Source organism: Alexandromys fortis, unplaced genomic scaffold (genome assembly GCF_014885135.2).
Source record: "Alexandromys fortis isolate MF-2015 unplaced genomic scaffold, M_Fortis_MF-2015_v1.1 scaffold_96, whole genome shotgun sequence".
Taxonomy (NCBI): Eukaryota; Metazoa; Chordata; class Mammalia; order Rodentia; family Cricetidae; genus Alexandromys; species Alexandromys fortis.
The window spans coordinates 5,154,549-5,167,975 of NW_026068053.1; the positions used below are offsets into that span (position 1 = coordinate 5,154,549).

Here is a 13,427-nt window from a genome sequence, read left to right on the forward strand (position 1 = left end):
CAAATTCCTGTGCAAAAAACTTACTGTATTTTTTAAGGACGGCATGATCTTCTGTCAAGTTTCTTTTTTTTTTTTTTGGTCAAACCCAAACAAATACATAAGGCAACGACACCACTGATCTTCAAAAGTCTCCTTGTATAAGCTTCTTTGAAACTTGCAATGAATCAGTAGTTGGAGGTGGGGGGCTAGGTGGAGTAAAAATCAAGAGGGTTTCCAGATTGCATCCCCACACTTAGGCTTCACTGAAAATGTTAACCCGTAGGAATTCCAACCGGAGATTTCAAGAGCACGACAGCGTTGCCAAAAAAGCAGCAGCGGCAGCAGATGAATTACAAATTTCAGTCCAGCATTTGCAGAAGTCCTGTGATTTCCCCCTCTCCTCGGCAATTTACACTCGCACACACACGCTCGAGCGCAGGCATGGATCGGTAGCCACCGGATTGCTTCAGCCCTCCACGACAGAGACACGCGAGGGGGACGATGGAAGAGCGGGGGAAACGGGGACGAGAATCCTCTTCTGATTAAACTCCGAAAGGCCAATACGTTTTCCGAAAAATGGGGTGGGGGGTGGGAGCAGCTTGATAAATACAAGCAGAGACGCGCCGGGGCCGCCGTTGCCGAGTGAGCAGCCCGCGCGCTGTGTGTGGTGCGCTGCGGGAGAAGAAGGTGGTGGGGGAGGGTTTGCCCCCCCTCTTTTTCCTAAAAAGGATGACTGCTACGAAGTCCCCCCCCCGGCCCCCTCTTCCGCTGCACCCCACCGGCGCACCCCGCCTCCGGGTTGCGCACCCTTTCTCCTCCTCTGCTCCGTGAGGCGCTGGCGGTTGCGTCCTCGCGCTCACTCGGCGAACCCGGCTCGGCGGTGACTGCTGCGGCCGGGGAGGGCCCGGGCACCTCGGTGGCGGCCGCGGCGGCTCGGCGGGGACTCGGACGCAGGGCGGGAGGGCGGTCCGGGGAGGAAGGGGGCGGGCGCGGGGCTGGGGGCCCGGCCTCTTACTTCATTCTCCGCTGGAGCGCCTGGTTTCCTGTAGTACGTCATGTTCATTCAAAAAAAGAAGAAAGAAAGAGCCCTCCTCTGAGCGCCCGCCCGCCGCCTCCGCCCGCCTCCCGGGTTAAAGGCGCCGCGGCCGCCCCGGGGAGCGCGCGCCTGGGCGCGGACACTGGCCTGGGTGGCGGCCACCCGCGGGCTACGCTGGGCTCGGGACAGTGGGTGGCGCGGGCCTCCCGTGCTGCCGGCTTGGTGGGTGTGCGAGGGGCCTCTTCGGGTCTGTGGGACTGGCTGCTGGGTGGGCGCGCCCATAGCAAGGGCCGGGCAAGTGGCAACTCGCGTGGACCCTTTCTAACCCTATGCATAACACAATTGCATGAATCTTTTCTAATGTGGACTGTGTGCACAATTGCTTGGACCTTTTATGAATGCATGTGTAATGCAAGTCACATGTCCCCCTTTCTGTGGTGTGGTGAGTGTACAGTCCCACGGACCTTTTCTGTGTGCAGTCCCAGGAACCCTTTCTAATCATCTGTGTACATGTGCACAATCAAATAGACCTTTTCTAACTGCCTTGTAATATGTGCACAGTCACATGGCCCTTTTCTGTGTGCAGCATGTGCATGGTCACATGGCCCTTTTCTGTGTGTGATGTGTAGGCAGTCCCATGGACTTTTTTGTGTATAGTGTGCACACACTATACTGGACCCTTTCTAACTGCATAAGCACTATGGGCACAAATGCATGGACCCTTGTGTGTGCACAGGTGCCAACTCTAAGCGTGTGTGTAGTGTATTTACAATTAGACTATTTATAGTGTACACAACTACATGTAGTATGTGTATAAAATCATACAGACCCTCAGCTAACCATGGGTGTAGTGTACACAAACAAAAACATCAGGTTACCAGCTCTCAATGGTCAGAGATTACTGGTCCCAGAACAGTGGTACCTACCAGTGTGCTGCCCTTGGGTGAAGAGAGGTGATCCCTAGTACAATCTCCCATATATTAATTGCAAACGAAATAATCAGAATAATCAAAGTTAGATTGTTTGTTTCCTAGAGTTTCTGTGTCCAGGTACCAAAAGCAGTGTAATTTCTGCCTGAGTACCTCAGACCCGTTGGAGGGCAGAAGTCCAGAACCAGCAGGGCATGCTTCTCAAAGGCTGAAGTCTGCCGGTAGCGGATGGTCACTGGTGCTTCTTGGCTTGTTAAAGAACAGCCAAGGTAAATCCCAAGTGGTAGGCTGAGCGCCCTGGAGGTATCCAAAGAGAACACCTCATGAGCACACAGGTCCTTTTAACTTGCATCTCTGTAAACCTATCTTGGTGGCCAAGGGCAGACCTGACTCTCTGGACCAGAGAAGAGAGGAGAGCAGCATGTACTGAGAGAGTGCTTTAGAATAATCCAGTAACTGTTCTTCCTCTGGCCAACAGTCCTAGTGCTGGGTGGAGGCTGGATCCCCACCCCCTGAAAACCTATAATCCTAACATGGCTCAGGTAAGGTTTCGAAAGTCCTCAGCTCTGACTAGCAGCCAGCCTGAGATGGCCTCACCCCAGAAGATACCTTCACCGGTATCAACAGTTAAGAGGGGCGATCAAGGGGACAAATAAATACAGTGCCAAGAAAAGCTGTTCTCTCCCAGCACAGATGACTGCTGCATAGGAGTCAAGGACAGACGACATGTGTGGGGTGGACAGGTGTGGTGGATTAGTATAGTCATGGAAATAAGACACATTCAGACATCACCTTTTCCTCATTCTAAGTCTGTGTGTACACGGTATGAGGTGGTGGGGAGCATGTGCCCTGGCACACATGTAAAGTCAGAGGACATGTAAAGTCTTCTCTCCCCCTTCCACCTTATTGACTTGTGCTTGAGGCCAGGCTCAGGTAGCCCAGGTGGGCCTTGCCTTTGCTATGTCACAAAGGATAAACCTGAACTTAATAATTTCCCTGCCTCCACCTACAGGTGTTAAGATTACAGGTATGCACAATGACCCATTTGTGTGATGTTGGGGTTAAAATTTGGACTTCATGTTCTTTAGGCAAGCACTGTACCAAGGGAGCTACATTCTTAGCCCCCAAAGCGTGTGTGCATTTTATATATAGTCCATCACATTTGGGGGGGGTCACTTGTCTCACCCTGTTAGCCACCAGACACCCTCTGTCCTGTGAGAACAGGTGCCCTCACGTGTCTGCTCCTCAGGGATGAAGGGACCTGCTTCTTCACAGATTTGGGGCAGCACAGCGGAAAATGAGGTGTGTGCTGGAGTGAGGCACTGAGGTATGTTTTCTCACGGAAACAGGAGAAATGGTGCTATTCTATGAAAACAGTTCAGGGGGCCTCACGCCTTAACCCCCCAAATTACTTAACAGGAATCGAAAGAGTTTGCACTCTTCATACCTCGAGCTGTAGTGAGGAATCGAGAGGACATGGCTCAGGGCGTGGTGGCTGTACTTCTGCAGAGGGGACAGCCAGGACAAAGGGATCTCTATTCCCAGAGAAAGAAACTTTCACCTAAGGGTTTCCCCAAACTGGGTCCTTCTATGGCATCTTGGCCTTGATCAACAGCCTGGGGACAAGTGACTGAGACCTTCTAGACGAATGTACCATAACCTTTTTACTTCTCAAGGTGGATTCTACCTCTCAGGAGTTCAGGGACCAACCTTTACCATGTCTGCCTGGTTGCATCTTACCAGAAGGAAAAGGGGCCAAGACAGAGAATGGAGCTGTAGCAAGCATCTAATTTCCCTTCGTCATTCTCTGCACTGCCAGGCTCACCACCTGCTGCTTGGCGCTTCACAGCATTGCCCAGGAAGGTCTCTTGAGGATCAACGTGAAAGTTCCCCAAGTGTATGAAACTGAAAAAGAACATTCTAGAATGGATATAACACTGATTAATGTAAGTCTATATCAAATCTTTCCAGCTATGCAACCTTTAATTGACAGTGAGGGGAGAGACCCTTCATTGAGAGAAATAATTAAAAATAGAAAGATGAATTTTTAAAAGTAATCATTTGGGTTATTTCAGGTTAAAAACTATAACCACAAGTGGAGTAGAAATAAATCTGTAAACAAAATGAATGAATGAGGAAGATAGAGACAGAGAGAGGCGGGGACCGGTTGGTAAAATGATCTACTTAAAAAACTACCATTTCTCAGGCCTGGAATGAAGGTTGAAGTGCAGCTTTTAATTTCACAGGCATCACAGACTCTTGTGCAGAGCAGTGCAATGGCATGGGTGTGCAAGCATTGCACGCTCCAGTGGTGGTGTTTCCAGTCCATTCAGGCTCAGACCTTTCTTCCCATAGCCATGTATTTGTGTGTTCTCTGCTGGCCAGTCATTCTTGTCACTTTTGAGATCTAAACAAATTAGACTTAACCAAGAAACTCACCTCTCTAGCCATGGTGGCCCCCAAGCCTCAAAAACACATTACAATATGAAGCCACAACCTCCACAACTAGGCACAAACTAGAATTAGTCACAGTGGAGTGCAAATTTAACAGTGAGCAAAGGCCTGAGGTGAGAGGGCCTTGACTTGGTGAGGCTCTGGGTTCAGTGCCCAGCTCCAGAGCAGCAATGCAGAAACAGGGGCCAAAGGGTCTCACTTTTGGTTTACAGAAGAAAGAAAAGAGAACTGCCTTTTCCTTGGCTTCCGAATGGAGGCAGGCCGAGGAGAGGAGCTCGTCTTGACACTTTCAAAGCCTGCTTATTTTTGGATAGAAACTGCCGCAGTTGAACAAACAAGTGGGAACTCACCATCCATACCGAGGGGTGAGAAGAATTTATATTCCTGCATGCAATTACTAACTACACTGCTTAGCAGAGCTCATAGTGTCTCCAGGATATTAACTGCAAATGAAAGTAATCAGACTATCCAGAGTTAGAATGCTTGTGTCCCAGGGCTTCTGTGTCCGGACACCGCAAGCGGTGTGACTCAGCTCTGAGTATTCCTGTGCTCTGGAGGGCAGAAGTCCAGAGCAGCAAGGCCTGCCCTCAGTCTGCCGTGGCCGACAGTCCCTGACGCTCCTGGACTTGAGCTGCTGCTCCTCCATCTCTGCCATCTGTGCGGCACCCTTCCCTCCTATTCAGACGTCATGGGTCATCCTGGTAGCCATGTCTTACCTTCACGACACCAATACAACCCTATTTCCCAAAGCCAAGCACTTCAAAATCCTATGAAGTGACATTTCTGCCAGTATGTCTAACCCGGTACCTGACGTGCTAACCGGGTACCTGATGTGCTAACGGGGTACCTGATTCGCTAACCAGGTACCCGATGTGCTAACCGGGTACCCGATTCGCTAACCGGGTACCCGACTCGCTAACCGGGTACCTGATTCGCTAACCGGGTACCCGATTCGCTAACGGGGTGCCTGATTCGCTAACGGGGTACCTGATGTGCTAACCGGGTACCTGATGTGCTAACCGGGTACCTGATTCGCTAACGGGGTACCTGATTCGCTAACCGGGTACCTGATGTGCTAACCGGGTACCTGATTTGCTAATTTGGGGAGATTATTTGCTGCAATCTCCAAGGTCTGGGGCAACATTAAAACTGAATTCCAAGAGATACCACACCTTTCTTAAATCTTACTATTTCGTGGGAATCCAAAGGCCAGACACTCATTCCTGACACAATCTGGCCAAGCCCTGCCCAGCCCTTCCACTTGCTCTTATCACAGCCGCATTAACTTCTGGTGCCTCCCTTGGTCTCTTTGCTCCTCTCACAAGCCAGCAAGAGCTCTCCCACTACGCTGTGTCTGAACCGGGTTTCTTAACATCTTTTGCCCTCACATTCTGTTCCTTTCTCTAAAACATAACCACCTTTCTATCCAGGCAATTCCTAGTCATTCCTTCTGTAAGACCTGCTTCTCCAGGAAGCCTTCAGATTCCATTGTACTCCTTAGACTTGGCTTGTTTTGAAGGCTAAGAGATGAAAAACCAGAAGCCTGAGTAGAATCCTGACTCCATTAATTCGACAGCTGTGTGACCTTGAGCTGGTTAATAACCTCTCTGTGCCTGTTCCCTTATCCGTCAGGTATAAAGACTGATGTTCACAGTATGCATGTTTGGTTTCATTGAGTTAAAACATGTGAAGTGCCCAGCGGTGCCTTGAACCTATCAGCCCTGTATTCGTCAACATGGCTCATTCACACCTCTTGTCAATCCCAGCACACTTACACTTTCTGGCTATTTCCCACCAGATTAAAAACCATGTGAGCAACGAGACTGCATTTGTCTTGGGTCCTTGCCTACAAAGGCACTTGGCATTCAGATCTTTGTGTCTGGGGATAGGAGTGGTGGCGACTTCTCTTTCTCCAGGAAGATGTGTAGGATGTATAGCAAAGATAGCAGAGGGGTGGAGGGGTGAGGGCTGGGAAGGAAGAAGACAGGGCTGAAGTCACAGGAGGAAGAGGACACGTACACAAGTCTTTATCTCTGGAGCTAGAAGACTCATCATTGCAAGTCAACCGTTCTATGCAAAAAGAGGGAAAAATGGGGGTTTACATAAAATCATTAGTAAAATAGAAATCAAGTAATCCAAAATACAAATTATAGAATATATGCTATTTGAATATGAATTTTTCAAATATAAAGAAAAGTTCAGCTTGCAATTCAATATGTCCCCAAAATATTATACTTAGTGAAATGTATTTATAAAACCCATCATTATCATGAAGAGATGTTGTATTTTGTTGAAGGCTTTTTCAGCATCTAATGAGATGACCATGTAGTTTTTATTTTTCAGTTTGTTTATAGATATCAAGATGTAGAAGAATGAAAATAGATCCATATCTATCCACATGCACAAAACTCAAGTCCAAATGGATCAAACATAAAACCAACCACACTGAACCTCACAGAAGAGAAAGTGGGAAGTACATTTGAACGCACTGGCACAGGAGACCACTTCCTAAATATAGCCGCAGCAAAGGACACAGTCAACAAGACAAAACGACAGCCTACAGAATGGGAAAAGATCTTCACTAACCCCACATCAGAAAGAGGTCTGATCTTCAAAATATACAAAGAACTCAAGAAACTGGGTCATCAGAAGAACAAATAATCCAATAAAAAAAAGTGGGGTACAAACCTAAACAGAGGAATCTAAAAGGGCTGAAAGACACTTAAGGAAATGCTCAACATTCCTAACCATCAAAGAAATGCAAATCAAAACAACTCTGAGATTGCATCTTACACCTGTAAGAATGGCCAAGATCAAAATCACCGATGATAACTCATGCTGGAGAGGTTGTGGGTTAAAGGGAACACTCCTGCACTGCTGGTGGGATTGCAAGTTGGTACAGCCCCTTTGGATGTCAGTGTGGCGAATTCTCAGAAAATTAAGAAACAACCTACCTCAAGACCCAGCAATACCACTTTTGGGTATATATCCAAAGGATGCTCAATCATGCCATAAGGACATGTTCTCAACTATGTTCATAGCAGCGTTGTTTGTCATAGTCAGAGCCTGAAAACAACCTAAATGCCCCTGGACCAAAGAATGGATAAGGAAAATGTGGTACATTTACACAATGTAGTACTACACAGCAGAAAAAAAAAAGACATCTTGAAATTTGCAGGCAAATGGATGGATATAGAAAACATCATACTGAGTGAGGTAACCCAGACCCAGAAAGACAAATATCATATATACTCACTCATAAGAGGCTTTTAGACATAAAGCAAACAAAAACCAGCCTACAATTCACAATCTCAGAAAACCTAGACAACAACGAGGACCCTAAGAGAGACATACATGGATCTAATCTACATAAGAAGTAGAGAAAGACAAGATTTCCTGAGTAAACTGGAAGCCTGGGGACCATGGAAGAGGGTAGAAGGGAAGGGAAGAGGAAGTGGGGAGCAGTGAAAAATATATAGCTCAATAAACACAATTTTTAAAAAAGAAATAAAAAGAAGAAAATACCAGGACACAACACATAAAAAATATAAATATGTAAGTATTAAATGTAGATAAATAAATGTAAATATACTGTATGAGTTCAAAAAATAAAATAAAACCCATCATTGTGTACAGCAAATAAAAGTATAAACAAGATAATCATATAATCAACATATAGATGCAGAAAGTGTATATAATAAAATTTAACAGAGAATGATTAATAAAATGAAAGAACCCTCAGCAAACAGGAAATGATATTGTCAACATAAGAAATGTTATCTGATAGTCTTACAAGAAACATTATATATATGTATGTGTATATATATACACACATATGTATATATACACACACACACATATATATGTGTGTATATATATATGCGACTATTGCACTTTTTTCCCTCCAAGAGTGAGAAAAAGAAGCAAAGGGTAACATACAATTCCAAAGGTGTCCAAAGATGTCCACTCAGTGTGGGTAAATGTTTCTACCTATATCTGCGAGTTACAGCTTGCTAACCGCCAAGCCCAGACAGGTCACAGAATATGCAGGCACAATGGCCAGGAACTCTATTTGCATATGAAATGTAAATGCTCAAAAAGTTTTAAATTCTTTGTTTCTTAAGATTTTACTCCCATAGACTGAGCATAATTGAAACAAATGTCCGGACTCAGAGTGTATATTGTTACAGTATTTCCTAAAAGTAGTAAAAATCAGGCCTTATGAAAAGCTTAGGAAGCCGAGGAGAAACATCACTATAAAAGTAGCAGTAGTATCTTGAACAAGACAAATTTCTAGAAAAATAAATTCTCAGAGCAGTAAAGCTTGTTCCCATTTATTTTGTGTGTAGTTCAGAAATACAAGGTATGAAAACTGTTACAATAATGCCACAAAAGCTCCTAAATACAGCCCTTTCTAAATATCAAAACAGCCATGTGTTCTTTGTCAGTGTAAACATGTCGAGTTCTCACCACAAACAAGTATAAAATATAATGACCACGGTCAGAGCAGCGAGGCCCAGTCCAGAACCTGAGGGCGGTGGTCAGCGGGGGCTTTGAAAGCTGGGGTCCCAAGGACTAAGGAAAACGAGAAAGACACATTGCATCCTCAAGCAAAAAGTGAATATTAACTCTGCCTGCAGTAAGACATGTTTCAATCAGAACACAATAAAATAAACTTAAATACGGTGATCTAATTCACTGAGACAAATGCGTACAGCTGTCTGCGTTAAAGCAGCTGTGACAGAAATGTTCTCACCTGCTAACTGTTGAAAGCCAACTACAAATCCTGCTTTCAGGAATCAATATATGATTTAACAGGTCCAGATAAATATATACCACTAAATTATATGTAAGTATTAATTAAAAGAGAGTGCAACATTCTAAATAATCAACTGTGTAATTGTTAAATCGTAAAGCCATAGGAGAGAATAACCTTAAGAAAAAGATGTTTCTGGAGTGGCCTGGAGTGAGTCCCAGGCCTTCACACGGGCAGGCAAGGGTTTTCTCATGGAGTCACTTCCTAGTCTGGCGCTCTTTTTAAAAAAACAAGTAAATGAAGAATATTTCCTATTCATTCTCAATTATGAATGGTCCCTAAATTTATGTTGGAGTCTACATAGGAGAGTGATGTTAATTTTCAAATAAAAATAGGATATATTCTAATAAAATAATACAACCTAGGCTAGCGGAGCAGGCATTCAGAACTGAAAGCCCACAAGCTCCCGGCAGTCAGAGGAAAGACTACGGCAGAACTGTGAGCCTAGGGCTGGGCTTAGGGACTCAGTGGTGAAGAACGCCCTGCGGTCAGCTGTCAGGAAGAAGACACAGTTGATAATCTCCCTGACAACCAAGCTGTCCCCCACCACACCTCAGATGAAATCACAGTCCTGTGGGACGCCTGTGTGTCAGAGCTCATGCTGGCCGGACTTCTCACAGGTACCGGGACACATACTGATGCACAGGACATTTGCGTGGGGTCTGGTAGAGTTAACAACTACAATATTTTCAAAACAAGTCCAAGTCTTGATGACAAATGAATTACGGTATCAACTTTAGAAGATTTTTCTGAGGCTTTCTGAGTGAGGGTGTTGGGGCCTTTATCAGTGGACAATAAGGCTCATGCCGTGGCGTCATGGGCTGCAGACCTGAGTTTAAGCTGGGATGGGGTGGCATTTCCTCCCATGAAACAAGGCTCTTCCCTGTGTTTCAGGCATTATCCACACAGAGCCAGCCTCTACCCAAAGACTGTCTGGAAATGGTATAATGAAAAAGTTAATTGTCCTTTCTCAGACTCCACCTTGGACTACATTTTAACAGATACTAGTAGGAAGTGCCAACCGTCTGGGGACAGAACATTTATAAGAAACTAAAATTGGAAGCTGTGCAGACAGGGATGCAGTTCCTGTGAATGAGGAACCTGTCGCCACTGTCTACTCCAGCAGCTGTCCAACAGGACATAAGTCGCAAACTTTGGCTAGATCAGACTTGGAGGAGCCTTGGAACCATTCTGACAAGGTCCACCTACTGCTAGACACAACAAAGTCACGGTAAGCAATGCACATAACAAAGCCATCTCTGTAATGACATTTAAAATACATTCTTCTAGGTCTCGATAAAGATGGAGCCACGAGATATCTTATTAATTAAAAAATAAGCCACCATAAAGTAAAGAGCTTGAAAATTTCAAAGAGAAAATAAAATGTGTGGCCCATTGGCTATAGTGGTGCAGGGCTGTACTGCCAGCACTTGGGGGCTGCGGCAGGAGACCAGGCCAAAAACAAAAGTCAGTTTAAGAAAAGAGAGAGAGAGAGAGAAGAAAAAGAGAGAAAAGCAAAAACAAATGTTTGCCATGGCAATAATTTCTAGGTTTTCAATAGATTTTTGTTGTTGTCTGTCTCATTTTTTAACACTTAAATTTTTTTTTTCTTTGAAAGTAGAGATATTTTCCCAGTGGAATGAACTGGAACGCACAACTTCATACACAGGAGAACAGGACACGAAGGAAAGACAACAGTCCTGGAGCTTCACAGTAAACAGTGAGCAGGGACACAGGCTGGGCTCACCGGCGCAGCGGTCCTGCAGCCCACAGCACACGCGTGCGCACAGGTTGCACTTAGAGGAGCAAAGGTCTCCTTACACACTGGGGATACTGTCGAGTCAGTGCAAGACAGAGCAGTTGCACATCTTACTTCTAAGAGGGTCTTCAAAATCAGTCAGCTTTTACGAGTAGCTTGACTGAAAATATGCAACCAGCTGCCTTCCCTAAAAGCTCCGTGTCTGCTGACAGGGTAAGAACATCCTGCTTTGGAGAGATGGCTCAGCCATTAAAGGTTAGTCACAATCAGAAATATAAGAATGTCATGCTTTTAATTTTTTAAATGAATTCATAAATTAATTTAAAAAGTAAAAAAAAATTATGCATTGGTTTCCATGGTTCCCCTCCCCTTTTTTATAAAAATACTACAGAAGAATAAGCAATTAGAAAGAGATGGGAAGAGCAGAGACTCGCTGGATGGAACTGTGAACTCCACGTCATCACGGCTATTGAAGAAACTGTAAACTTTCAAGCTTCTAGGAGATTTTATTTCTATTCAGAAAACATGTAAGAAAGCTGTGTTTCCCCATGAATAAAAATGAAAATGTTCTACGTATTAGTCTTAAGAAGACAAGAAAGCCCCCATCTGCCTATGCGAAGGGCTCTGCCTCTTGCCTTCCTCTGCACCGCTCTCTCATCCCCCATATTGTAGGGATCAAAGAGAGAGAGACGCCAGCTTCACGAGCAGGAGTTCCCAACAGGCACAGAGGAGCTGACGGTCAGGCTCACTGCTTTGAGGAAGTCACACCTTGAATAACATACACTGAAAAAATTAAAAACCAAAAACCAAACAAAAAAAACTTATAAAAACCCAGACACCATTTTTTCATGAAAAAATAAAACCAAAAATCAAAAGAAACCCTCAAAAGTTCTTGTGTGCCACCAAGTACAATTCTTAATCTCTATGGGCAGGAGGGGAGGATCAATGAAAAACTGGATTTCCCATTCTGGGGTTCTGTCCTTTACCCTGTTCTCCTGACACTACTGACCACGCGACCACCACTTTGCCTCAAAGCCCAGAAACCAAGTGGTGCCCTGGTCCACATTTGCATAGTGTTAACAGTAATATTGTAGAGACGACCTCTGTCCCTTTGCCTGCAGTCAGATGTCTGAAGAGCACTGGGTCTAGTCTCACACATACAAAAACAAGACACAAGAGTCAGGAGGCCAAAGATCGAGTTCCATTAGCAGCAAGCTGTCAAATCACTGGATACAGTCTCTTGTCCGAGGGGCAAGAATTAGGCAGTTTTGTCTACAGTTTCGGATTCTGCCTTCTGCACCATGCAGCGGCGAACTATGTTATCAAAACTTCCAAGGTAAAATAAAGCAATGGTTCGGAAAAGGCCCATGGTGACCACCTGCAAGATAAAGGAGACCTTTCAGCTCACCCAACAGGACAGCACAACAGCCCATTTTAAAGTAGTTATGTCTCTACCAAACAGTTTCTAGGACACATCCAATCTGCTCCAAGAACAAGTATAATGAAAACTTCGTAAATGCCAGTGATTTTCAAGAACAGAATACTTTGTGTGCCAGATGACATCGAACCTGCTAGATAAACGGCAATATTTGTCTGAATTAAAAACTGAAACCATGAAGAGAACAAAACATGTACTCTTAGAAAACAGGGTTGTCAGTCCTAGGCATGGTGTCCAGCTCTTCAGACAGACATTCTACATCAAACCGCTTTGGCTAGGACTTAGGTTGTAAGTACTAAGCCCTTTGGCTGGGTGCTGAGGACGCTAGTGGGAGAAATAAAGAGTCCTCTACTCTCTGAACTGGCATGTTTGGAGACAAAGTCTTGCCATGTTGGGTAGACTGGTCCCAGCTCCTGGTCTCCAGTGATCCTCTGGCTTCAGCCTTCTAAGTGGCTGTGACCACAGGTGGGCACACACCCGGCTTGTGAGGGAAACACAAGTCAGATAGCAATCACTGTCTCGGGGGCAAGACTGCAATTATCCATGACCTCTCGCTAACACAACTCCAAATGGTATTGCAGAAAGACACACATTTTCAGATATGCAAGGACTATAACCATTGTCTCCCAGGTATCCTTTTCCGAGAAGAATGAGATACAGAAAGTGAGGGTCATCACAGTAAGAGTGTCATGTGACCTGGTGAATTTGTAAATATCTCAAGAGAGACTGGCAAGGCCAGTAATGAATTTACAATGAATCCGCAGACTAGGGATGTGGTCCAGCCAGTGAAGTGTGTTCCTAGCATGTATGAAGTTCTGGCTCCCATCCCCCGCACCACATAAAATGGGCCTGGTGGTATCCACCTGCAATCACAGCACTTGCAGAAGAGGCAAAAGGACCAGAAGCTCCAGGTCATCATTTCAAGAACTCTAGTGTATAGGAGGGAATAACAGAAAAAGACAAAAAATAGCAAGACAAAGAATTTTTCTCAGATACAAACCTAACCATAATGAGCA

At 45.0% G+C, this 13,427-nt stretch overlaps 1 protein-coding gene across 5 annotated transcripts in view; it reads right to left on the bottom strand.

The window, feature by feature from the left end:
- Nucleotides 1-59: 59 nt before the first annotated feature.
- The window catches only part of Kdsr (3-ketodihydrosphingosine reductase), a 55,838-nt gene continuing 42,470 nt past the window's right edge, over nt 60-13,427 (bottom strand). For 2 of the 5 annotated variants that reach the window (XM_050119758.1, XM_050119757.1), the window contains exon 10: nt 8,717-12,351. In XM_050119758.1, coding sequence (XP_049975715.1) covers nt 12,232-12,351 — 120 coding nt within the window. In that variant the 3' untranslated portion in view covers nt 8,717-12,231. Of the gene's footprint in view, nt 3,850-3,907; nt 6,469-8,716; nt 12,352-13,427 lie in introns of those variants that run through there. The other 3 variants (XR_007588284.1, XM_050119759.1, XM_050119760.1) reach the window with 3 other exon arrangements.